Raw genomic sequence first — 25,142 nt, 5'->3', positions numbered from 1 at the left:
GCGAGGTTCGCAGACCGAGCCAGTCCAGGGAATTTACACAAAGAGCTGTCGGTTGCAGTGCTATGTGCTTTAAACACAGCGTTATGGGCTTTAAACATAGCGCTATAGGTCAGACCTTCACACTGCTTGTTGTTATTCAGTGGCAGTGGGACCCCTGTGATGTGCTGACAAATCATGGGGCAACAAAGCTATCCCACCCTCAGCTCTGTGGCATTGATGGATTAGTACAGCATCACTATTTGCATAAATCTTCAGTTAATAAACATATGGGTAATTGTTTTTGAATGGTATGTCTGATTGGTGCGACTTGTAAAAGTTTAAAGGATAAACACATCGTTATGAGAATCGCCATTTGAACCCTTCCCCTCCAGCCATCTTCTACACTTATCCATCATCTGCTCCAGTCTATATTGCTGCAAATTAATCTCTGTATACATCATCCTTAATTGAATCAAAACAGTTCATGCCAGTAAAGGTATCAGTCATACCTAATTGCTTGGCACTGCAACCAGAAATGATAAATGATCTGTCATTTGTCATATGGGGCAACCAGAAGAGTACCACGCTTATTGTCATTGAAACCAGGATACAGCACATAAGTTTGGCTAAATTCCCTCATATCCTGAGAGCAATAATCACAAATCCTAGTTGCCACTGGGCATCTGACCTTTCTTTACACATGATCCAAAGTTGTGCATAAACGCACCAGAAAGTTTGGGGTATGAAACTAATGAATATCCAATCTCAGTCATGGTGGTGATCAAGTGATACAATTTGTCCCAAGAACCCCTGACAAACCCGTGGAGAGATAACCACAGGATTTCTAACTCCAATTTAATGTTCAATTACTTTTACTGGAAGGGGTGTATATTTTTCAAGGTTTCAAGGTCAGTTTATTGTCACATGCCCCAATTAAGGTACAGTGAAATTCGATTTACCATACAGCCATACTAGAAAAAAAGCAACAAGACACGCAACTACTTTATACGGGGGGGGCACAATTCCGCAGCGGTAGAGTTGCTGCCTGACTGCGCCAGATGCCCGTGTTCCATCTTGACCACAGGTGCTATCTGTACAGAGTTTGTACACTCCCCCTGTGACCGCGTGGGTTTCATCCGGGTGCTCCAGTTTCCTCCCACATCCCAGACATGCAGGTTGTAGGTTTCTGTAAAATTGTCCCTAGTGTGTAGGATAGAACTAGTGAACAGGTGATTGCTAGTCGGCACGGACTCGGTAGGCTGAGGAGCCCGTTTCCACGCTGTTTCTCCAAACTAAGAACTTGTATTTACAACAATGCATTAGAGAAATGGGGGATGGGAGGTAGGAACCAGTCAAAACAAGTGTGCACATAAAAATGAGTTTACGTTGCTTATAAATGTAAAGCAAAGGCCCTGGATGTGACTATCACGGGAGCCGAACCCTTCGCACAATATCTTCATTACTCCTATAGGTTTATAAGATTTGAATTCCCTTTATCTAGACCATCAACTGAGGAATCTGTTCAATTGAAGCCCCCTTTGCACTAAAGCTGCAGAATAAATTGCATTTAATTAAATCATTAAAATATGTGATGTTACAATTTAACGATACATTTTAATGATTTTTCAAACGATCAGCAAGAACAGACAATAAGTTCATAAGTTCTAGGAGCAGAATTAGGCCCATCCTGTCATGGCTGCTATCTTTCCTTCTCAACTCCATTCTCCTGCCTTCTACCCATATCCCCCGACACCCTTACTAATTAAGTAAACACTTTTGCAAATTTAACTTTGAATCCTTCCATAAAATGTCCTGCTCATCTAGAGTTAGTCAAGTCTGCCTCTTGTTTCTGGTTTGAGTCATTTCCCAAGGAGTGACAATCCCAGGCAGCAAAGACACCTGGGTCAAGGACTCCCTGCGTGCAAGATTATTGTCCTCTGCTCGGATTCATAGTCGGTCCACCTGCAGGTGTGCTGTTAGAGGTAACCAGTGAGAACCAGCCTCAGAGTGAAATCACAGTAAAGGCTAGGCTATGCTCTTTGGAAAACAGTTCCATTTTATTCAATATTTTTAATTCAAGTCAAAGAGGGATGAACCTTTCACTTAAAGATTGGCAGTGGCATGGTGCACTTCTGGATGAGGGCGAGAGTAAACTCGTACAGGTAGTAGCTATAACGTGATAGTTGCGACCTTAACCATGTCATAGAAAGTCATGTTATAAAGACAATTGTGTCATGGGGATTGGAGGCTAGTTTCTGGCTCACACTAACAAAGTTATTTTCTTACAAGATTTTCAAAAGTAAAAACGTATTTTCAGTAGCATTAGGTTTATTTTTTGTTATTAAAAGTTAAAGATGCTAAAGGCTATACGAAACATCATGTCCATTACAAGGTACACACAATTGCTGGGGAAACTCAGCGGGTGCAGCAGCATCTATGGAGCGAAGGAAATAGGCGAATAGGTCCATTACAAGCGTTATTTGTATTTTGTATCTTCCCCATTGCTCTATCTATTGTACTCGAATTTGACTTAATTGTATTGATGTAGAATATTAGAGGGGAGGGAAACAATCCATGTGTCTCGCAGGGGGGGAAAAAATCAACTACTTCCACTGAAAAAGTTAAATTGCCTTTCTAACATTGCTTTCATTTCAGGCAACTTTTCTCTCAAATTCAAGGTATTTGATGTCAGTAGGAAAGACCATAATTGCAATTTCTATAGTATTCATGTCCCTCACTTCAATGCACCCATTTAGGCCAGTTGCCAATCTTATAAATCAGGACCCGGGAATAACCAAGGAAGAAATTCTCCGAGACAGTTTTTTTTGTTCTATGGTTGAATTTTATTATTTCCTCTGTACACAGAACTGTGTGAATCATTCATGAGACAATGATAATGGAAAGCAACTTGGCCATAAATATTTGGAGTACAACAGCTGAATATCAAAACTTTGTAGTACAATTTACAAAAAACTGCATTTTCCACACTTTACAGAGGCCAGAGTTATGTACAGCACCATATATTTAAGAGATCAAACACAGCAACAAGCACATTGCTCCATTTGAAAAATGCAGCTACAAAGAACACCTTGATGTTTGGGTTGAAGAAATCTTTTACATGTAATAAGCTTATTAAGTTGCCAGCATTATTCAGTGCTAGCTGGGATGTCAGCAGCTGTGATGGTCTTATTGATGTGAATAACCCAAAACATCTTTAAGGCACCTCATACATATATCACATATACAGTAGAGACACCACAAAGATTTTTGTTGTTGGGACACATACATGTCACGCACAACAGGAAGCATGCTTCAGCGTTTATTACATACAAGTGTGCAAGTAAGACGAGTAACAACATGAAGTTTGTAAATGCCACAATTTCAAGGAAACACAGTAAACATGAAAATGCATAGATCAGTCAGCATTTGTTAAAAACTAACGGGTTAAACATTTGGGCATAAATTTGTCAGAACTGGTGTAGAAAAAGTCTTCAGTTGTTAGTACACCTGTCATACATTTCCAGTATTATCTGATGACTACCACATTTAAATGTGTAAAAAAAGATTCCTTCCAGAGGCTTGGAACACCTTTTCATGCATTTTACTTTAGTGTATATTTACAAAGACCCCAGCCAACCCTAAACAATCCTCAAAAGTTTAATATACAGTGCTCTCCGTGTTTGGGACAAAGACCTTTCATTTATTTATTTGCCTCTGTACTTCACAATTTGACATTTGTAATAGAAAAAAAATCACATGTGGTTAAAGTGCATATTGTTGATTTTTTGAAGGCCATTTTTATACATTTGGGTTTCACCATGTAGAAATTCCAGCTGTGTTTATACATAGTCCCCCCCCATTTCAGGCCACCATAATGTTTGGGACACCTGGCTTCACAGGTGTCCCAAACTCAGGTGTGTTTAATTGCCTCCTTAATGCAGGTATAAGAGAGCTCTCGGCACCTAGTCTGTCCTTCAGTCTTTCCATCACCTTTGGAAACTTTTGCTAATGAAAGTCAAAGAAGCCATTATGAGACTGAGAAACAGGAATAAAACTGTTAAGACATCATCCAAACCTTAGGCTTACCAAAATCAACTGTTTGGAACATCATTAAGAAGAGACCACTGGTGAGCTTACAAATCACAAAGGGACTGGCAGGCCAAGGAAGACTTCCACAGCTGATGACAAGAATTCTCTCTATAATAAAGAAAAATCCCCAAACATCTGACCGACAGATCAGAAACACTCTTCAGGAGTCAGGTGTGGAATTGTCAACGACCACTGTCTGCAGAAGACTTCATGAACAGAAATACAGAGGCTACACTACCAGGTGCAAACCACTGGTTAGCCGCAAAAATAGGATGGCCAGGTCACAGTTTGCCAAGAATTAAAAGAGCAACCACAGCTCTGGAAAAAGGTCTTGTGGACAGATGAGACGAAAATTAACTTATATCAGAGTGATGGCAAGAGCAAAGTAAGGAGGAGAGAAGGAACTGCCGAAGATCCAAAGCATACCACCTCATCTGCGAAACACGGTGGTGGGGGTGTTATGGCCTGGGCATGTATGGCTGCTGAAGGTACTGGCTCACTTATCTTCATTGATGATACAACTGCTGATAGTAATAGCATAATGAATTCTGAAGGGTATGCTCCATTGAGAGCATCCTAACATACTGTGCATGCGTATGGTACACCAGCTGCACAGCGGCTCAGAGGAAAGCGCTCCAGAGGGCCATTGACAACGCCCAGAGGATTGTCGGCTGCCCTCTCCTTACCTTGGAGGACTTACACAGTTCCCGCTGCATCAAAAAATCCCAGAGTATTATAAAGGACATTTCCCACCCCGGACACTCCCTGTTTGAACTGTTACCGTCAGGCAGACGGTACAGATCTACAAGGACAAGGACAAACAGACTTAAAAACAGTTTTTACCCCACTGCTATAAAGGCACTAAATGTAGCCGCCAAGGAACGCAGGGGCGATACATACTAAGAGACTGTGAAATCGACAGAAGGATGTAGGGCTGGGTGTTTATGCGTGCTATTTTTATGATATTTATTTTAGTTGTTTATCTTTTTTTAAATATTTTACCTTGTATGTATCGTTAGCTTTTAGAAATGTTTGAATGGTGCACTGACTGGCTGACATTTTACAATTTCGTTGTACATGGTTCATGTTACAATGACAATAAAGAAACTATTCTATTCTATAGACACATCCTATCTGCTCAAGTTCAAACAAATGCCTCAAAACTCATTGACCGGCAGTTCATTCCACAGCAAGACAATTATCCCAAACATACAGCTGAAGCAAAAGGAGTTTTTCAAAGCTAAAAAATGGTCAATTCTATAATGGCTAAGTCAATCACCCGATCTGAACCCAATTGAGCATGCCTTTTCTCTGCTGAAGAGGAAACTGAAGGGGACTAGCCCCCAAAACAAGCATAAGCCAAAGATGGCTGCGTATTGATGCTACGCCTGGCAGAGCATCACCAGAGAAGACACCCAGCAACTGGTGATGTCCATGAATCGCAGACTTCAAGCAGTCATAGCATGCAAAGGATATGCAACAAAATACTAAACATGACTACTTTCATTTACATGACATTGCTGTGTCCCAAACATTATGGTGCCCTGAAATGGGGGGACTGTGTATATATAAACACTGCTGTAATTCTACATGGTGAAACCAAGATGTATAAAAATTACCTTTATTAAAATCTGACAATGTGCAAGGTAACCACATTTTTTTTGATTTTTTCGATTACAAATCTCAAACAGTGGAGTACAGAGGCAAATAAAAATGTTGGGTCTTTGTCCCAAGCATTATGGAGGGCACTGTACCCATAGTTTAAGTACGTAGTGTAATTTTTTATTAAATGTTCAACCCGGTTCTTAAATATTTTGACAACAGCACAGGTTTCAAAACATTTAATTTAAACCGATGTGGATCAGGAATAAAGGCGTCTCATTATTGTTACAAATATCTAATGGTATTATTCATCATTGGTGTTTATATCTGAAAGACTAATGCAATGACATTTAAACGTTTGTTAACCAGCTGCAAAAATCCTACAGAAATCAAAAATTTGTCCGTCCCAATCCAGATCTGCAGGTACACATGCATTGTACCAAGTTCAACATTAACTGGCAATATCAGTGGCCACAGTCTGAGAGAAGATGGAAATGTCGCTAGTACGTTAAGGCCATGCTCTTCCAAGAATGGCGTTGAGGTACATTGCTGGGTTATGTAATTTAGAACCTTAATCTGCCTGGCACCATACCAAAGCAGACGTAGCAAACTAAGTTCTTGATAAGGGATATATGGAATAGCAGATATTCTATCTCACTGTTGCAACTTTCCTCATGTTCAAGCACAGAAAGCAACTAATTTTGCATAAATCGGGGTGTAATAATTAAGGATGGAATTAAATTAGATTGCATGTTATATCTGCACCATTTCTTACAGCAAAACAAAAATAAGCTACAAATAAATTATTGCTTTCTTTATGAAATATAAAATTATGATCCAATGTTCTGTATCTTGCAAATAAATAAATAGAAACTTGCTGCAAAAACCCAAGTAACAAGTTCTGGATTAATTGTGTAATATGTGAGATAACCCATTGTAATACTTATTCATCTTAATTTTTACATGTAATGGCGTAGTTTCTTTTTCATCAACTTTAAACAAGATTTTTCATAATTTTTTTCCAATTCGTGCACCTTGTCCAAAACGTCAGATGTAAAAAATCCATGTGCAATGGAGAAGCAGAATTAAATAGTCTACCATTGTATTCATGCAAACCGTGTACACACATCCCAGGAGATGGAACAACGGAAGCTAAATTGAACTGTCACCCGTTTATGGTGAAAGTCAAGCATGAACTGGTTCACTTGCAGGTGAAACTGCAACTTCTTGGATCAAAATGCATTGAAAATTGGGACAGATATTGCAGCATAACGTGACTGTTTCTACAATTGCACTTTTTTTGAGGGAGAGGCGGGAAGCACACAAGCAAGGCGAACCTTTCAAAGAACCAGAACATGGAACATCACATCGACCCTCCCTATCTTACCAAGATTTATTATTTGTAACAAGACTGGTTCCAGATTAATTGTGTAATATTTGAGATAATTAAGGACACCATTAAATTAGATTGCATGTTATATCTGCACCATTTCTTACAGCAAAACAAAAATTAAATGAGCTTCAAATAAATTATTGCTATCTTTATGAAATATAAAATTATGATCCAATGTTCAGTATCTTGCAAGTAAATGAATACAAACTTGCTTTAACATGAGGAATGTTGGAACAGTGAAGATAGAATATCTGTTATTCATTGCAAAGCTTACCAATCTTAATTTTTGCATGTGGTGGTGTAGCTTCTTTGTAACAAGACTTGCTACCAGAATTCAATAATCGTGAATGCAAAGCTCCAGGGGAGGGTGAAGATAATGACAATGGCAGATCTTTGTGATATGCCCCCGATCCCTACTTGCAGTTATAATCAAGCACAAATAAATGATTTTGTTGAAAGTATTCTTGTATTTGAGGTGGCCCAATAAATAGAAATGATGGCACTGGAAGACCTGCTCCACAAGATCCACGTCAACACTGCACTTTACACAATGTCCATTCAATGATCAATACTTGATTAAAGTATTAATAATAATGAATAATGGATGGGATTTATATAGCGCCTTTCTAATACTCAAGGCGCTTTCTAATACTCAAGGCGCTTAGTATTGTAAATTATAAAGTATTGATAGGTGATATCAACCAATTGTTAACAGGTGCAGGATACATTCTGCTACTGAAATAAAAATAAAGTGTTAGAAATACTCAGCAAATTAGGCAGCATCTGTGGAAAGAAAAAGTTAATATTTTGTGTGCTTTGTCGATGGTCCTGGATCTGAAATATTAACTGACTGGCTGGGTAGCATTTAGATTTTCAGCATCTGGAGAGATTTATTTTTGTTTCCCAGGATTTTTTACTGGCTTTGTTAGTGTATTGGGGCTTCAAATTTTGGGTGAACCCCTATTTTGTGCATGATGCCAACATTAAATCCTTAATATCCAATAAAATTTAGATCCCTTTATAAGGAGATGCTGTTATTGATTACTTAAATGTGGATGATTTAACAAGTTACCAATGTATGCTATTTATTAAATGTCTGATGTTGACTGGAATTCAAGCTACATTTTTTTTTTTTTTTTTTTTTTTAAGTGAAGTCAGATCTGTCAGGTTATTTACACTTCCCTTGGTCTTCCCTACTCTTTGAGTGGTCTATTTTGAAACATTGGTCCACTGATGTTCACAATCCTTCAATCATTTACATACAAGGATGTGCCATCTCAGAAAGCTGAAATCAGACAGTGTTCAATGTCTTTGGAGGTCCCTGTGCATCTTTTCAGGTAGGCAAGGACTAAATTAACCGGCGACATTCCCTCTATGGGTTAAATGGTCACATGGATAACTGATTGGAGAATACCATCATCCTTATCTTTGTATGCAACTTCAGCAAGGGAAGAAAATGAGATAGCAGCTTGTGGCACCATGCCAAATAAATGTGTCCAACTTGCATCCCAATCTCATGACATTTTACTCAAATGCCTTTGTCGAGTTGCAAAGATAAATAAAATGATGGATACAAGGAGAAGATGCAGTAGTTGCTGTTCTCTTAAGAATGACAATATCAGCTTGAGTTCCATAGGCACATTATTACCTTGTGTGTGCATGCACACAAAATGAACTGGTGATAAATGACATTATAGCAAAATAAATTTGTCTTCGACTAATCGGCACACATACATACACAGGTGATCAAGCAGGAGCATGATGTTAACAGTCCAGAGCAGGAATCTCAGCCAATTTTTCTCATCTTTGTCTATTTTACTTAACGGAAAATACATGACTTAGCAGCTTTATTAGGTGGTACATGGAAAACTCATTTTAAATTTCTCATTTATACATCTCTCAATTTTAGAACTTTGGCCTGGATGTAAAATTCGAGAACAAGGAGGTGAGGTTTCAAGTTGCTGACAAGTTAAACAGCCAGTACTGTAATCTTGCATGGGATAAAAAAAAATTAAATCATATTCCAAATTAGGAATACATTTTAACAATCTAATATTCATCATTTCTTTTGGAACATATAATCAACAAGTATCACAGATAGGCATAGCAGATCAATTCAACAACAGACAGCAACACTATATTACACAAACTTCAATTCTACAAATGTTAGTTTTATCACATTATTTGGAGTTTTTTTTACATTGGTTACATTTTTTTTTAATTGCCAATTAGGATATACAGAACAGTGGACTTTGTCTATGGAACTAATGCAAGAAATATATTCTGCATTTTGGATCTTTCCCTGTACTTAATTGTTTGGCAATTGTATTTATGTAGAATATCATGTGATCTGATTAGATACCATGCAAAACAAAGCTTTACACAGTACCTCACTACATAACAATAAGAAACCAGAACCTATTCATTTCTTTCCTTCTCAGACTTGATATTTGGCCAAGTAATGGATCACATTCAGGCAGTGGCAGGATGAGACAGCTGGATTAACACTTACCCAGCAGAAACTACTACACAATAAACAGCAGCAACAATAAGTGTCCATTCAAATTTCCATTCAGAACCTTGTCAAGGCCTGTTTACTTGTTGATCAAGCCGAGAATTGCTTGCCTGCATTATTCAGTACATTTGGCGGTACATTGATTTAGCTAATGAGACAAACCAAATTAGGGTTTTTAAAATCAGTGTTTAAAATAATTCAGATTAAAAACAAATGGGATTCAAGGGGAATGTGGTTTGTTGAGTCCAAACTTGGGTCATGGGAAGAAGCAAAAGATGTTCATTAGATGTTTTGTTGACGGGAAGGCTATTTGCCTTGGGATTCCACAAAGAACAGAGCCAAATAAATCCCTTGATTTTTGTAATGCATGTAAAAGATTTACAGCTAAATGCAACACAAAGAATTTGCAAATCACTACCCTCGAATGGTACATAGAAAGGTTCCAATTCCCTCAACAGGATGATCTTATAGGGATATATTTAGGGTAATTAAAAAATACCAAAAGTGTAGTTGAGAATATTTTGCATCCATCCAGAAGTGATTTGGGTATCTGGAACTCACTGGTTCCACAATAGTTTTGCACAAACGGCAACAGTTAAATAAACCTATGGTTCTTAGCATACACAAATCTTTACAGTCAAAAACAATTAACTATGATAAGGTAGATAGACCCAACGGATTAATGTATCATTTGACTCTTCTATTTGAATTAGATAGTCAATGTAAAGAATATCATGAGGAAAGCAAGCTCTGACTCTCAAATGCAAAGTTAAACAGTAGTGTTATCATATCCCATTCTATTGGGTTCTGAAATCCAGATTAATATTTTACCTAGTGTGTAGGAAGGGACTGCAGATACTGGTTTAAACCAAAGATAGACATAAAAAGATGGAGTAACTCGGGACAGGCAGCATCTCTAGCGAGAAGGAATGGGTGACGTTTCGGGACGGACAACACCACCCATTCCTTCTCTCCAGAGATGCTGCCTGTCCCGCTGGGTTACTCCAGCTTTTTGTGTCTATCTAATATTTTACCCAGATGGATTGAGAATTCAACCTGTACTAAAAAAATTAAACGCTCAGTTTAGCTTGTTTATGCAGAACCAGCCTAAAAATGCATATAAGTTTTGCAGTTACATTTTTTTTAATTTAAAGGGAGTAGAACATTTTTTAATTTCAAATCTGCAAGTCATGTTTGGTTAATTTTCAGCAATAAAAGCCACGTCATACTCCAGCATTATTTCAGCAACATTTTACACCTAAGTAACAGAAATGCACTTACTATAAACCACATGAATTTAAAAAAAAAAAAAATCATGCAATTCACATTCTAAACAAAATGCTACAATTACTGGTTCACTAAGACATTTTTTTTCGAAAAGTTAATATCCAAAGCCTTTGGTGAATACAAAACATAGCTGAATTTACAAATTGGTAATATAACAAAAAAAGAAAAACAGGCAGCATAACTCTTTCTCGTCATGCTCCCTGCCACACAGTAGGTTAAAAAAATTACACATCCATGTGTAGTGCTTTTATTCCAGGAAGTTAAATAGCAAGGACACTTTTTTTCCTTTAAACATGATATTATTGACAGCTGTTTGGTGCCCAGTAGAATCCAGACTGAGCCTCAGAATTTGTCTTGTTTAAGTGAAAGGGAGACAGCACCCGAGGAATTTCTATAGACCCACATCCTTTACCAGCAAGTTCACATTCAGAATCGGAATAGTGGGCCAAGGATGCAATTTTACAGAAATCCTCCTCCCCCCTTTTCATTTAAGGAAACACATGCCCCTTTGCCATTAGTATTTTCCCTTGAAGAACTAAAAGAACCAGTCTGCAACACACAATCATCATTTTCCAAAGGAAGGTGAGAGGGCCTAACCAATTTCCTTGAATTGTGAGGCATTTTATTCTTAATTACAGGTTCCAGATTCCTTTTACTAGTAGACTGGTGTTGAGCTGTCTGTTTAACTGAATTAGATTTACATTGTAAACTCAAATCTCCAGACTGATTAGAATGCAGCTTATCCAAGTCTGACTCTGAGGGGCAGAAAGAATTAAATGCTGCTTTTTTCTTCTCCAAAGACACAGGTTCCTCCCTGTATTGGACCAGTTGCTGCCCCGACCGTCGCAAGTCATATACAGCCTCTGGGGCTTCCGAGGAAGCCAGCGGACCAGTTCTTTTGCCAAGCCAGTGACAAGCGGAAGCTTTCCTGCCATCCCATTCATAGGGAGGAACATCAGGAGACTGCGGGGTGCTCTTTGATGTTGCAGTGACCTTTGACAGATACAAATCAGTGAGTTCAGATTCCAAGCTGTCGGTGTCTAGGGACCTGCTCCTTTTGCTAAGTGATAATGGAGAAGGCAATGAAGGATTTAGTTTGTAAAGGCTACTGTGCCTTGGAAGACTGGCAACTCCCCAACAAACTGCAAGCGAAGAATTCTGGGCACAGCTCTGAAACATTCTGTCGTCGCAATGGTGGTAGGGATCTTTCTCCAAGTAACTGTCATCAAAGGCCTCGTAAGATGCAGAGATCTCTTCGTCCGTGACCATTTCACTCTGCTGGTCGCATTCTTCCTCGTTCTCAACATCAACGACGTCAAACGTTACCATCGCCGGCAGAGCATGCATATCCTCTGCCAGCGACCCAGAGTCAGAATTCCCAAGGCTTTCAGAAAGATTGGGATAAAGTTTTCTGTTGGCAGTGAATTCAACTAAAGCCTGCGAGTAGTTGATAGCTTGTTCAAAATTCTCCTCAGCCTTTCCCATCTCTCGATAGTCAGAGGAACTTTCACTTAAACCATCAACCATTCCATTGTTCTGGACTATTTTCTTCATATTTTGATCCTCACAATTTTTCACTTCTTGACCCCACTTACCACAGTTTTCATTGCTGTATTCTTGTGTATAGCCTGCTCCTGATATATTGTGAGGTTTTGATATGTTGTAGTTCTCACACATGTTCCGCTTACACATCAGGTATTTATTATCATTTTCCTTTGGACAGGCTCTTTGGAGTTTCGCCCAGTTCTGCCCATCAGCTGCCTCAGACAGGTACTCAACTTTTGTCTTCCCATTTTTGCTCACGTTACTTGAAATAAGTGGTTCTGTGTTCACAGCAGTTTGCTGATTTTTAGCAATGACGCCCACAGCATCTGAGCCCGTTTTACTAAATTCAGTCTCAAGTAGATCACCCGAGAATCTTTCCTTTCCCCTCATGGATGGGTCTTTCACGAACATCATTTTCCCATCCGACTCCCAACATGTTAGTTGCTGCTGTAGGTGATCTAATTTGATTTCATCTTCCTGAATAAAATAAAATTTCTCTTGTTCGGAAGGAATCATAATGCTTTGCTTACTTGGAATACAAGGGACATTTGTGTCCACCGGTAAAGAAAAACTTAAAATGGATGTAAGTGAGGCACCCAAAGAAGGTGGCTTGGTTTCCAAAGAATGCTCATCACTTGGAGGGGAGTTTATAAGACTATCATTCTGCTCAAAGAGTTCATACAAGGCGTCGCCACTGTAGCTGTCCCTTGGAAGTCGGTCATTTTTGCTTTCGCTAATACTGTCTCCTCCTTCCTCATCATGCCCTGGGGTGGTGGAGTCGTAATAACCTTCATCGCTGTTCGGCGCCGATTCCTGATGGTCGCTCTGCGGCGTCACCAGTTCGCTGCTGTTGATTGCACTATCGGTGATCCCACGCAGCGAACAAGGATCCGACAAGTTAATATGCAGGGCCGAATGCTCTGCATCACTGGGTGACCGCAGGCACTCGCCGCCATCCTCGGCTATATTCTGGCTGCTGTCAAACATGGCACCCGTCCCTGTCGCTTTCTCCCACAGCACTTTAAGATACTCATCCTCCACCTCGTCGGGAGTTGCCATTTCTTCCCCGCCACCCTGATAAGTGACCAAGCAAGAGCTCCGTTTCCCCGCCGCTCTGCTCCTCTCTCCCGACACCGTGCTTTCGGCAATACTGTCGTCGTCGTGGTCGGCAATAATATCCCCACAACCCGTCAGGGAATCGAAGCTCTTCAGTGAAGTCACATCACCAAAAATCAAGCTGGCCTGATCAAAAGAGTGCACAGATGGCGGGTCACGATCTATGCAAGTAGGTTTTACAATATCAGGCATGCTACCAAAACTGGAGTTCAGATTAGAAATAGCACCACCAGGCTTCTTATTTTGTCCCTTACATTCACCGACATTGATTTTCCTTACCTCTGTACCCGATGTCTCTAACTCACTCCTCTTATTTCTGGAGGGTTTATCGACTTTGAAAGCACATGATTCAGGGGAAGGACTTGTCCTGTTTGCGGTTTCAGCTTTATCCACAGAGTCACCTGTTCCTGCACAGTTCATTTTACATGAAGGCTTCAGATTCAGTTCCACCAAACCCTTCTTATATTCGACCCCCACTCCTCGGTGTGCCGTCGTTTGTTCTGCGTGTGCAAGAACCCCAGCGGCAGCAGCATGGTTACTGCCCTGTGGATCTCCTTTAGCCGAATCAACAGCTTTGTTCTTTCTGTGACGCCTGATGCTGTTAAAGAGACCCCTCAGGCCCTTCTTCGACCTCCGCTCAGCCAGGGGCTTGTCAGCGCCTCGCTTGGGAACGGAGCATTCAGTGTTCTCCGACTCTAGGGATTCACTTTTGCGGAAGTCGCACTGGACATTGTTGTCAAGTGCACAGTGCTCGCTCTTTGAGCCGCGCAAGGTTCTCGACGCCACGGAGCTCCAGCTGGACGAATCATTGCATCCACTCCACGCGGTATCGAGCCCTTCTTTTTGGTTAACGTCCAAAGCCACCTCACTTATGCCATTGAGAGTTTTGCTTTTAGCGACTCCCTTTTTGGAGAATCCCTTTACTTGTCCTTTGTTCTTAATAGTGAAAAAGCTCGGTAGTGTGCAAATGCTCTTCCGTCCTCCAAACAGCTTAAATGCCGTTTTCCTCAGCTTCCCGGAAGATTGCTCGGTGTCAGTGGCATCAGCACAGTCGTACGGTGCGGGAACAGCTGCTCCCTGGGTCTGGATCCCTCTAGCAACTTCCCCACGGCCAGGAGACAAAGCCTTTGTTCCAGCCGTCTCCGCACTGCTGCCGGTTTCCATGGCAACCGTGTCCATATACAGGTGCAATCAGCTGAAAATTGGATCAATCGCACATCGACCCACATCAGCACCGCAAAGTCTGGCGTATACCTGCTCCACCATTATCATCCTGAAACATAAAATGAGAAAATCAGGTTCCAAACAAAGGTGGAAAAACTTTATGTTATTATCCGACTGACTATTAGTGGCTGCTAACATAATTTAACTTTCACAGGCAACTTTAGAGTGTGGTCAAATTATTGAACAAATTTGTCCTAAGCTGCAATTCCCTTCATTGGGGTATTGGAATACAATAATTTAATCGAAAATTACCAACCAACAGAAAACAAAGGAAAGATAATGACATTTTAAATGCAAATCAAATCATTTAAAAAAATCTTCCAGCCAGCTTACAAGCAACTTGTGGCACTGACTGGGCTGAGCTGTTTACAAAGATGCATCAAGTGAGAAAAAAATTCGGAAAATTTCTAAACACATTAAATGCAGGACATCAGGTGTTGCTAAAATGCAGGCTTTCAATAGCTAAAAATGGATAACGTATACAAAAGTCACTCGTGAGCACACAAAGGTAAAAAATAAGAAAATACATTAACAAAGACTCCGATCCAATGTGTCTCAACCTAAAAGTGCGATTCTCCACAGCTTCATTGTTTCCTTTGCCGGAGCAACGTGGTTGTGGGAAACATTGGGACCATAAATCACAACATTAAAAGGGTGCCTCGAAGATGAATTACCAGACCTAAATTATTGCAGCAAGATTCATTCACCCCAATGCGTACGTACCCACAATCCAGCAATTTCACGTCATGCAAAGAACCTCAGTGCAGACTCACAAAAAGGTGCAAATAACTGGGCTCTAGCTTGGCTGGCAACAGAATCATCCAGCGTTTCATCTTCAATCAAACTCGCTGTTTGTCTTTGCTCCCAGTTGGAATGTTGCAACCCAGTAACAGCCAGCAATGCGAACCTACGATTTTTTCCAACATTTTCTGGAACTTTTTTTCTCCTTCAGTTTTAGTTGAGTTTAGTTTATTGTCACGTGTACCGAGGTACAGGGAAAGGCTTTTGTTGCGTGCTAGCCCGTCAGCGGAAAGACAATACATGATTACAGTCGAGCCATCCACAGTGTACAGATACATGATAAGGGAATAAAGTTTAGTGCAAGATAAAAATCTCATTTGCGTGATTTACATGGTTGTGCAGCAAGCTAATTTGCACACGATAAAAAAACAAACGACTTTTCATTCCTCCCATCAGAGTGTGTGAGTGTGAGAATTTATTACGTAAATATATGTAATGTGACCAAAATGGAATGGCACTGTAGCGCAGCTGTAAAGCTGTTAACCTCAAAGCGCCAGTGACCCGGATTCAATCCTGACTACCTGTGCTGCCTGTATGTAGTTTGTACGTTTTCCCTCTGACCAAGTGTGTTTGCTCCAGGTGCTCCTTTTTCCCTCTAAGACGTGCAGGTTTTCAGGTTAAGTGGCTTCTGTAAATTGCCCCTCGGGTGTAGGACATAGAACTAGTGTACAGGTGATCAATGGATAGTATGGACTTGGTGGGCCGCAGGCAGTTTCCACATTGTAGCTCAAAACTAAACTAAAGAATAGAATTATGTCTGTGTTGCCTCATCCAAATTTTTGCTGTCTCAGCTAACTTCAACTGAAACCTGTGCCTGCCTTTGACTTCTTGCATAAAGTGCCACATAAATTTACCAAGTAATGTAAAAAAAATTGGAATTTTGTCTATTAGCAGATAGTCATACTACTCATTTGACTCGTAAATTCCCTGAAGGTGGCAAAGGTGATGGTGTGAGGCATGTTTACCGTTATCGGGCAGAGCATTGGCTACAAGACAGTCCCAAAGCGCTGGTGTAACTCAGCGGCTCAGGCAACGTCTCTGGAGACGACACTTTGAGTTGGAACCCTTCTTCACTGACTGCAGGGGAGCAGGAAGAAAAACTGGGAAAGAGAAGGTGCAGGAGAGAGCATGGCCGGTCATCGATGAACACAAGCCAGGGGGATATTTTGTTAGGCAGATTGTTGGACAAAGGCCAGAGATGAAAAGATAGGTGCAAGCCCAAGAAGAGTTGCGAATTGTTAAGTGCAGGGATAAAAAAAGTTACGAATTGGAAACTGTGCAGGGGAAGATGAAGGGGAGAAACCAGCCCAAAGCTAGCTGGGGTTCAGGGGCGTACTAGAGGAAGGGGGCAGTTGTGAGTTACTTAAAATAGGGGAATACACTTGGCTTCGGCAAAGTGGTCGCTTTGAACCCTCCCTGAACCGTGGCTAACCTTGCAACTGTGGCCTTCGTTTAGTTTAGAAATGCGGCGCAGAAACAGGCCCTTCGGCCCATCGAGTCTGCACCGACCAGCGATCCCTGCACATGAACACAATCCTACACGCACTAGGGACAATTTACATTTCCCAAGCCACTCACCTCTCCGCCTCAACGGGCCCGTCGAACCTCTATGCCTCACCGGGACAGTCAAACCTCGCTGCCTCACCGGGCCTGCCGAACCTCGCCGCCTCACCGGCCATCCGCCAACCGGGACCTCCTACGTTTCGCCCGCTGACCCGGACTCCACTCCCCGCGGGCCTCCACCATCAACTCTCCTGATCCTCGCCGTTCCACCGCTCTCCAGCAGGCCGCAGCCGTCGCCTTACCCGAGTCCTAGGCTCAGCACCGGGCCTGAAGTCTTCACGCTGCAGACCCTGACATCACGGGGTCTGACTATGCTGGGTCCTAGTGCTAGTCCCAACTAACACCGGAAACCTCAGTGGTTGTTCCACTGGGACTCCCCCTTCCCCCTCAAACCATATGGCCCCAGGTCCTCCTCACCCACACTATGGTCCTCATACCCCCTTCCTCCCTGACCACCCACCACCCCCCCCATCCTCCGGCTCCAACCCCCATCCTTGCCGTGTGTTCACCATCTCCCATGACCTCCCCCACTCTCATACTGAATGGTCTGTCCTCAGCAGAGGCCTCACCTTTGTTCCCCTCCGTCCTCACCTCAATCAGTTCTGCATCCACCACGATGTGGAGCTCTTCTTCCGTCGCCTCCGCATCAAAGCGTTTGTCCATGGGAAGGAGCCCTCGCCTCCCCCCCTCTGGCGCGCTGATCTCTACAAGGCTGAGGCCACGCGCCAACTCTCAGATACCTCCTCCTACTTATCCTTGGACCATGACCCCACAGACGAGCACCAGGCCATGATCTCTAACACTATCACTGACTGCATCACTTCCGGCTCCCTGCCCTCCCAAGCCTCCAATCTCATCGTTCCCCAGTCCCGCACGGCCCGATTTTACCTTATCCCCAAAATCCCCAAACCTGACTGTCCTGGCAGACCCATTATTTCTGCTTGTTCTTGTCCCACCGAACCCATTTCCACATACCTCGACTCCATCCTATTCCCTCCCCTGGTCAAATCCCTCCCTACGTTCAAGACACCTCACACGCTCTTCGTCTTCTCCAGGACTTCCGTTTTCTAGGTCCCCATTCCCTCATCTTCACCATGGACGTCCAGTCACTCTACACACTCCATCCCCCACCAGGAGGGTCTTAAAGCCCTCCGCTTCTTCCTTGATCGCAGAACCAACCAATCCCCGTCTACTGATACCCTCCTCCGCCTAGCGGAGCTGGTCCTTACCCTCAATAACTTTTTGTTTGACTCCTCCCATTTCCTCCAAATACAAGGCGTGGCTATGGACCCTAGCTATGCCTGCCTCTTTGTAGGGTACATCGAACAATCCTTGTTCGAGGCGTACCAGGGCCCCATCCCCAACCTCTACCTCCGCTACATTGACGACTGCATTGGTGCTACCTCCTGCACCCTCACACAACTCACTGACTTCATCCATTTCACCACTAACTTCCATCCGGCACTCAAATACACCTGGACCATTTCCGACATTTCCCTACCATTTCCAGACCTCACTATCTCCATCGCAGGTGATAGACTCCTGACCGACATCCACTATTTATAGGGGGACAATCGAGAGCACATTAACCTACGGCATCACTTCCTGGTTCGGGAGCTGCAAGGCGTACGAACAGCACCAACTAGACAGGATTGTGAAGACCGCCAGCAGGATTATTGGTGCTCCACTCCCTTTCCTGCTGGACATATACAGGAAGAGATGTATCAGCAGAGTCATCTCCATCATCAAAGACCCCTACCACCCATCGCATCACATATTCTCCATCCTGCCATCTGGGAAGAGGTACAGGAGCATTAGCTGCAAAACCAGCAGGATGCTCCTCAGCTTCTTCCCGCAGGCTATAAGACTGATAAACGGACTTTGCCCCCTGCCAAAGTATCGCGCACCAACCACCAACCTGGACACACTGCAGCAGAGCCACTGTCGTGCCGCTGCCGATCGGAAAGCCTGTTGATGTTTAGTAGAGAGTAGAGTGTTTAATTTGTTCATGATATATGTATTTTTATTTCTATTTATTTTTTACTGCACACTGAATGGACACTGGTTGAGCAACGTTTTTTTGTTTCCTCTGGGTATGCGAGTACCCAGGAAAATGACAATAAAGATATACTATACTATACTATAGTGCTATTCTTATAACAAATGTAAAGCACTTTGGCCAACGAGAGTTGTTTTTTAAATGTGCTATATAAATAAATGTGACGACTTGACTTGACACTATGAACCCACTGACTCCCATGGCTATCTGGACTACACTTCTTCCCACCCTGCTTCCTGTAAGGACTCCATCCCCTACTCCCAATTCCTCAGTCTACGTCGCATCTGCTCCCAGGATGAGGTGTTCCACACCAGGGCATCGGAGATGTCCTCATTTTTCAGGGAACGGGGGTTCCCCTCTTCTACTATAGATAAGGCTCTCACCAGGGTCTCTTCTATACCCCGTAACTCTGCTCTCACTCCCCCTTGTCCTCACCTTCCACCCTACCAGCCATCACATACAACAAATAATCCTCCGACATTTACGCCACCTCCAACGGGATCCCACCACTGGCCACATCTTCCCGTCTCCTCCCCTTGCTGCTTTCCACAGAGACCGCTCCATCCATAACTCCCTGGTCAATTCGTCCCAGACCACCCAAAACACCCCCTATCCTGGCACTTTCCCTTGCAACCGCAGGAAATGCTACACTTGTCGCTTTACCTCCCCCTTTGCCTCCATTCAAGGGCTCAAGCAGTCTTTCCAGGTGCGGCAGAGGTTCACCTGCACCTCCTCCAACCTCATCTATTGCATCCGCTGCTCTAGGTGTCAACTGCTCTACATCGGTGAGACCAAGCGTAGGCTTGCCGATCGCTTCGCCGAACACCTCAACTCGGTTCGCATAAACCAACCTGATCTCCCGGTGGCTCAAAACTTCAACTCCCCCTCCCATTCTGAATCCGACCTTTCTGTCCTGGGCCTCCTCCATGGCCAGAGTGAGGCCCATCGTAAATTGGAGGAGCAGCACCTCAAGCAGCACCTTGGGCAGTTTACACCCCAGCAGTATGATCATTGACTTCTCCAATTTCAGGTAGTCCTTACTTTCTCCTCCCCTTCTCAGCTCTCCCTCAGCCCACTGTCTCCGCTTCTTCCTTTCTTCTACCCCCCCCCCCCACCCCCACCCTCTCAACAGTCTGAAGAAGGGTCTCAACCCGAAACGTTGCCTATTTCCTGCGCTCCACAGATGCTGCCTCACCCGCTGAGTTTCTCCAGCATTTTTGTCTAAGCCAATTTACCTACATACCTGTACCTCTTTGGAGTAAACCGAAGGTCTCGGAGAAAACCCACGCAGGTCACGGGGATAAGGTACAAACTCCGTACAGATACCAACCATAGTCGGGATCAAACCCGGGTCTCCGGTGCTGCAAGCGCTGTAAGGCAGCAACTCAGTTCTGCGTCACCCTGGAGCAAAGTGCAAGTAATGGCAGAATGATGGTTCATTTCCTACACACAGCACTAACCCATATAAAAGTGCTGAACATCACCTTCCCCAGTCATTTCAGTTTTTGTTTAAAGGGCAGCCAACAGATGCAGAACAAGATACTTTATTTCCAATGGTCACCAGATACATAGTGAGCAGACATAACGTGCTGGAGGAACTGAGTGGGTCAAGCAACATTTCTTTAGAGTGTATAAAGGGCAGCAGAGTGGTGCAGCTGGTAGAGCTGCTGCCTCACAGGGCAGAGACCCAGGTTCGATCCTGACTGATGGTGCTCTGAGTGGAGATTGCACATTCTCCCTGTGACTGCATGAGTTTCTTCTGGCTTTCTCCACATCCCAAAGATGTGTGGGTTTGTAGGATAATTGGCCTCTGTAAATTGTCCCAAGTGCATAGTGAAACTCATTGAAACTTAACAAATAGTGAAAGGCCTGGATAGAGTGGATGTGGAGAGTCAAGTTCAAATGTTCAAGTGAGTTTATTGTCATGTGTCCCTGTATAGGACAATGAAATTCTTGCTTTGCTTAAGCACACAGAACATAGTAGGCATTTACTACAAAACGGACAACCCATTTCTTCTCCCCAGAGATGCTGCCTATCCTACTGAGTTATTCCAGCATTTTGTGTCTATCTTCAGTGTAAATCAGCATCTGCTGTTCCTTCCTACGCTCTTCCAACATTACTTTAACATGGGCTAACTGGCTTTGTTAAATTGCCTTCAATGTATAGGATGCAAAACTGGAATAACATGGAACTAGTGTACTGGCAATCACTGGTCAGCATGGACTTAGTGGGCCGAAGGGCCTGTTTCCACACCTTTCCACGCTGTATCTCTAAACTAAACTAAAAGCAACATTTTCATTCCCACACCACATCACTCAAGATCTGTCACAATTTCCCTATTTCCAGGTATTCGATTGCTTCACCAAAATTGATCATTTCAATGCAGAAGTTTGCATTTGCCACCGTAATCTTAAAAAGTTCTCTCAAAGTACCTTGAATCATTGGCCAAATGCTGCATACCAATCTAGCACACCGGTTAATACATTAGAATTTGCAACGATGGCAGAATTGTAATGCCAGCAATACCGCCACGGTCACATCTACATCAATCGAAACCATGTAGTCTTTGTGCCCTCTTTGCAGCCATACTCATGTAGATGTATCAAACAAAATAAGCAAATGGATGACCATTTAACACCTGAACCCAACAAACTTGTCTAGACCAAGAGATCAATTAATACATTTGAACTAAATCAATATTTCCAGAAGCAGGTAGACAGGGGCTGGATGTATAATGACAAATTCATTTATTTTTAAATACAGGAAGGTTATGGAAAGGATCTTAATGTCTTTTACCTCAGTCATGCAGCATGGAAACAGGCTCTTCGGCCCAACTTGCCCACGCCGACCAACATGTCCCATCTGCACTAGTCCCACCTGCCTGTGTTTGGCCCATATCCCTCCAAACCTGTCCTATCCATGCACCTGTCTGTTTCTTAAACGTTGCGATACGACTTGCCTCGACTACCTCCTCCGGCAGTTCATTCCATACACTCGCCACCCTTTGTGTAAAAAAGTTACCTTCAGGTTCCTATTAAAACTTTCTTTCCCCTCACCTTAAACCTATATCCGCTATGTGAGGTGTATAACCAAGATAACATAATTACACAGCTCTGGACAAAATGAACTAGATTTCACAGTCTTGGGTGTAGAAACAGACCAACGCCAACCAGCTCACCACCACCCATCCCACCCCTCCTATTTCCCACCATTTTAAAACAAACATTGTCATAATTCCCTTAACATCTAAACTATTTCTACTTACAGAGATATGGTTTCTATTTCAATGCTATAAATAATGTATTGATATATTGCATTAACCCATGTCAAGATAGAATATTAATATCACCCAACTTTGAAACAGCTGATGAATACCAAAATTGCAATCACGATTCAAAAGATCCATTTTTGACCAACTAGCAATCTATTACAATTAAGTTATTTTTTACAAATTATAATCAGAAAAAGTGAAGAGAGAATAAACTGACCAGATGCTTAAAATCACGTTTCCACTCAAATCTATTGCATGATGTCATCCCAGACAATATCCCAGATATTAATCTATGCCCATAAATGGAAAATTAAAAATACAGTCCTAATTTCAATTCTACTGCCATAAGGAACAGGAGTAGAAGTAGGCCATTCGGCCCATCAAGTCTATTCCGCCATTCAATCATGACTGATCCATCTCTTCCTCCTAACCCCATTCTCCTGCCTTCTCCCCATAACCTCTGACACCTGTACTATCAAGAATCTAACTCTGCCTTCAAAATATCCACTGACCTGGCCTCCACAGTATTCTGTGGCAAAGAATTCCACAGATACACCACCCCCTGTCCTCCTTTGTCAACACCAAAACGTGGCGACACTTGTGGACTGCCAAGTGAGGTTTGATATATGATTTTACCAGGTTGCATGCAAAACAAAGCATTTCACTGTACCTAGGTGCGTGTGACAATAAAGTATAATTAAATCATCAGACGACTCTGTACTACACTATTATATTCAACACTTTATGCATTGTTCATTAAAATAAACATATCACAGGTTAAATTTAAATGATAAACAGGCCAAATTAACAGATGAATAAAGTAAGACTTTTTTTCAGGATTTTTTTTTTAAACAACCCTGGTGTAACTCAGAAGCAGTGTGCAGCTATGTTATTGGCAACCAGGAGATTGTGAACTTACCCTCAGGTTCCAGACACTTTAAACAATGCTTGGTCCCTCTCCAAGGTATAGCAATAGTGTCACTGTGGCATGCTGGCACCAAAACAGCAAACAGCTCACTGTGGGCCAAGCATCCTCCCTCCAGCCACCCCATGTACAATAGAGTCCTAGAGTGTTACAGTGTGGAAACAGGCCCTTCTGCCCAACTTATTCACATCGGCCAACAATGTCCCAGCTATATCAGTCCCACCTGCCTGCACGTGGTCCATATCCCTCCAAACCAGTCCTATCCATGTACCTGCCTAACTGTATCTTAAATGTTGGGATAGTCCCTGCCTCAACTACGTCCTCTGGCAGCCTGTTCCATGCACCCATCACCCTTTGCGTGAAAAACGTTAACCCCTCAGATTGCTATTGAATCTTTTCTCCTTCACCTCAAACCTCTGTCCTCGTTTCACCTACTCTGGTGAGTAGTTGGTGAGAGGTTGTAGACAAATGTCACGGTTGCACAGAATTGACGGGGGGGGAGGGGGGGGGGGGGGGGGGGGGGGAGTGAGGGAGTCTGCCTGTTGATGACACTGGGGGAAACTTTGTGGAGTGGCTGCAGTGTTTACAGCCCCAGTGATGGTGATGTTGGATGGGTGAATGAGAGGGTGAGTGAGGGAGGGAGTCGGTGAGTGAGTGAGGGAGAGACAGGGGGAGAGGGAGGGGGTGAGTGAGGGGATGAGTTGAGGGGGGTGAGTGAGGTGGTGAGTGAGGGGGGTGGGGGGGGTTGGGGTTGTGTGAGGGGTTGGTGAGGTGTTGTGGGGGGTGGCGTGGTGAGGGGTGGTGCGTTGATTGGGTGGTGTGTCTCGTTGGGTTGATTGTGGATGCGGTCGTGGGGGATGGGCGGGTGGTGAGCTTTCGTGTGCGGTTGGTGCGTGCGTGGTGGTGCGTGCGTGCGTAGCGGTCGGTGCGTGTGGGGGGGTGCAGGCGCGTGGGGTCGGGCCTGCGTGGGCGTGCGTGCGGGTGATTGTGAGTGAGGGGGTGAGTGAGTGAGGGAATGAGTGAAGCAGCCTGCTGGAGTCCAAAGATACTAGAGGAGTTCCTCTAGTATCTTTGCTGGAGACTCACCTGCAGAGCCCCGGTCAGCGCCTCACTCATTACACGGCACCGCTCCCAGCCACTGCCCGGCTCTGGGCCCGACCCAGCTCCAGCTCCTTCTTTCTTCTTCTCCTTTCTCCTCCTTCTTTCCCCTTTCTCCCTCCTCCTTTCTTTTTCCTTCTCCTCCCTCTCCCTTCTCTTCTTTTTCTTCCTCTTTCCCCTTCTTCTCTCCTCTTTCTTTCCCCTTCTTCTCTTTCTCTCCCTCCCTCCTTCTCCCTCAGCCCCGCCCCGTCGACAACCCCCACCCACTGGAACCAGCGCGGCGGCGGCGGCGGCGCAACCCCGCTCTCACCGGGACGGGACGGGACAGGCCAGGCCGGGCCGCTCACCTCCTGCTGCCGCCTCCCCGACACACAGGCCCGGTTACTCCCGGCCGGCCTCCGCCAGGCCCAGGCCCTGATGACCAGGCATCCTATAGGATCCTTGCTGGCGACGCGGTGGGCGGGCTTTCCTTGCACGCAGGGAGCAGCAAAGATTATAGAGCGGAGTATCTTTGTATCTTTAGAGGATTCTCCTCTAGTATCTTTGGGGAGCAGCAACTTAGAGAGTCACCCAGTGTGGAGCCTGGCCCTCCCTCCCACCCAACAACGTCCCAGCTACACTAGTCCCACCTGCCAACATTTGGTCCATATCCCTCCAAACCTGCCCTATCCATG

The 25,142-nt window shown here is 43.6% G+C and overlaps 1 protein-coding gene across 2 annotated transcripts; it reads right to left on the bottom strand.

Moving 5' to 3' along the window:
- Positions 1 to 10,888: 10,888 nt before the first annotated feature.
- amer1 (APC membrane recruitment protein 1) lies at positions 10,889 to 24,582 on the bottom strand. 2 transcript variants are annotated; one of them, XM_033030721.1, is made up of 2 exons: positions 24,457 to 24,582; positions 10,889 to 14,799 (listed from the first exon to the last, which is right to left on the bottom strand). In XM_033030721.1, the coding sequence occupies exon 2, from the start codon at positions 14,703 to 14,705 to the stop codon at positions 11,325 to 11,327; it is 3,381 nt and encodes a 1,126-aa protein (XP_032886612.1). In that variant the 5' UTR covers positions 14,706 to 14,799; positions 24,457 to 24,582; the 3' UTR covers positions 10,889 to 11,324. The 2 variants fall into 2 exon arrangements, with proteins under 2 accessions (XP_032886612.1, XP_032886611.1); XM_033030720.1 differs by lacking the exon at positions 24,457 to 24,582 and adding an exon at positions 23,365 to 23,548.
- Between the last annotated feature and the right edge of the window lie 560 nt (positions 24,583 to 25,142).

The sequence above is a fragment of the Amblyraja radiata genome, chromosome 12, assembly GCF_010909765.2.
Source record: "Amblyraja radiata isolate CabotCenter1 chromosome 12, sAmbRad1.1.pri, whole genome shotgun sequence".
Lineage (NCBI taxonomy): Eukaryota > Metazoa > Chordata > Chondrichthyes > Rajiformes > Rajidae > Amblyraja > Amblyraja radiata.
The sequence above is the reverse complement of the archived record's forward strand: the minus strand, read 5'-3'. Positions and strand labels throughout refer to the sequence as shown.

Excerpts from the sequence above, each read along its gene's own strand:
- amer1 (XM_033030721.1), bottom strand. The coding sequence starts at position 14,705 with ATGGACACGGTTGCCATGGAAACCGGCAGCAGTGCGGAGACGGCTGGA.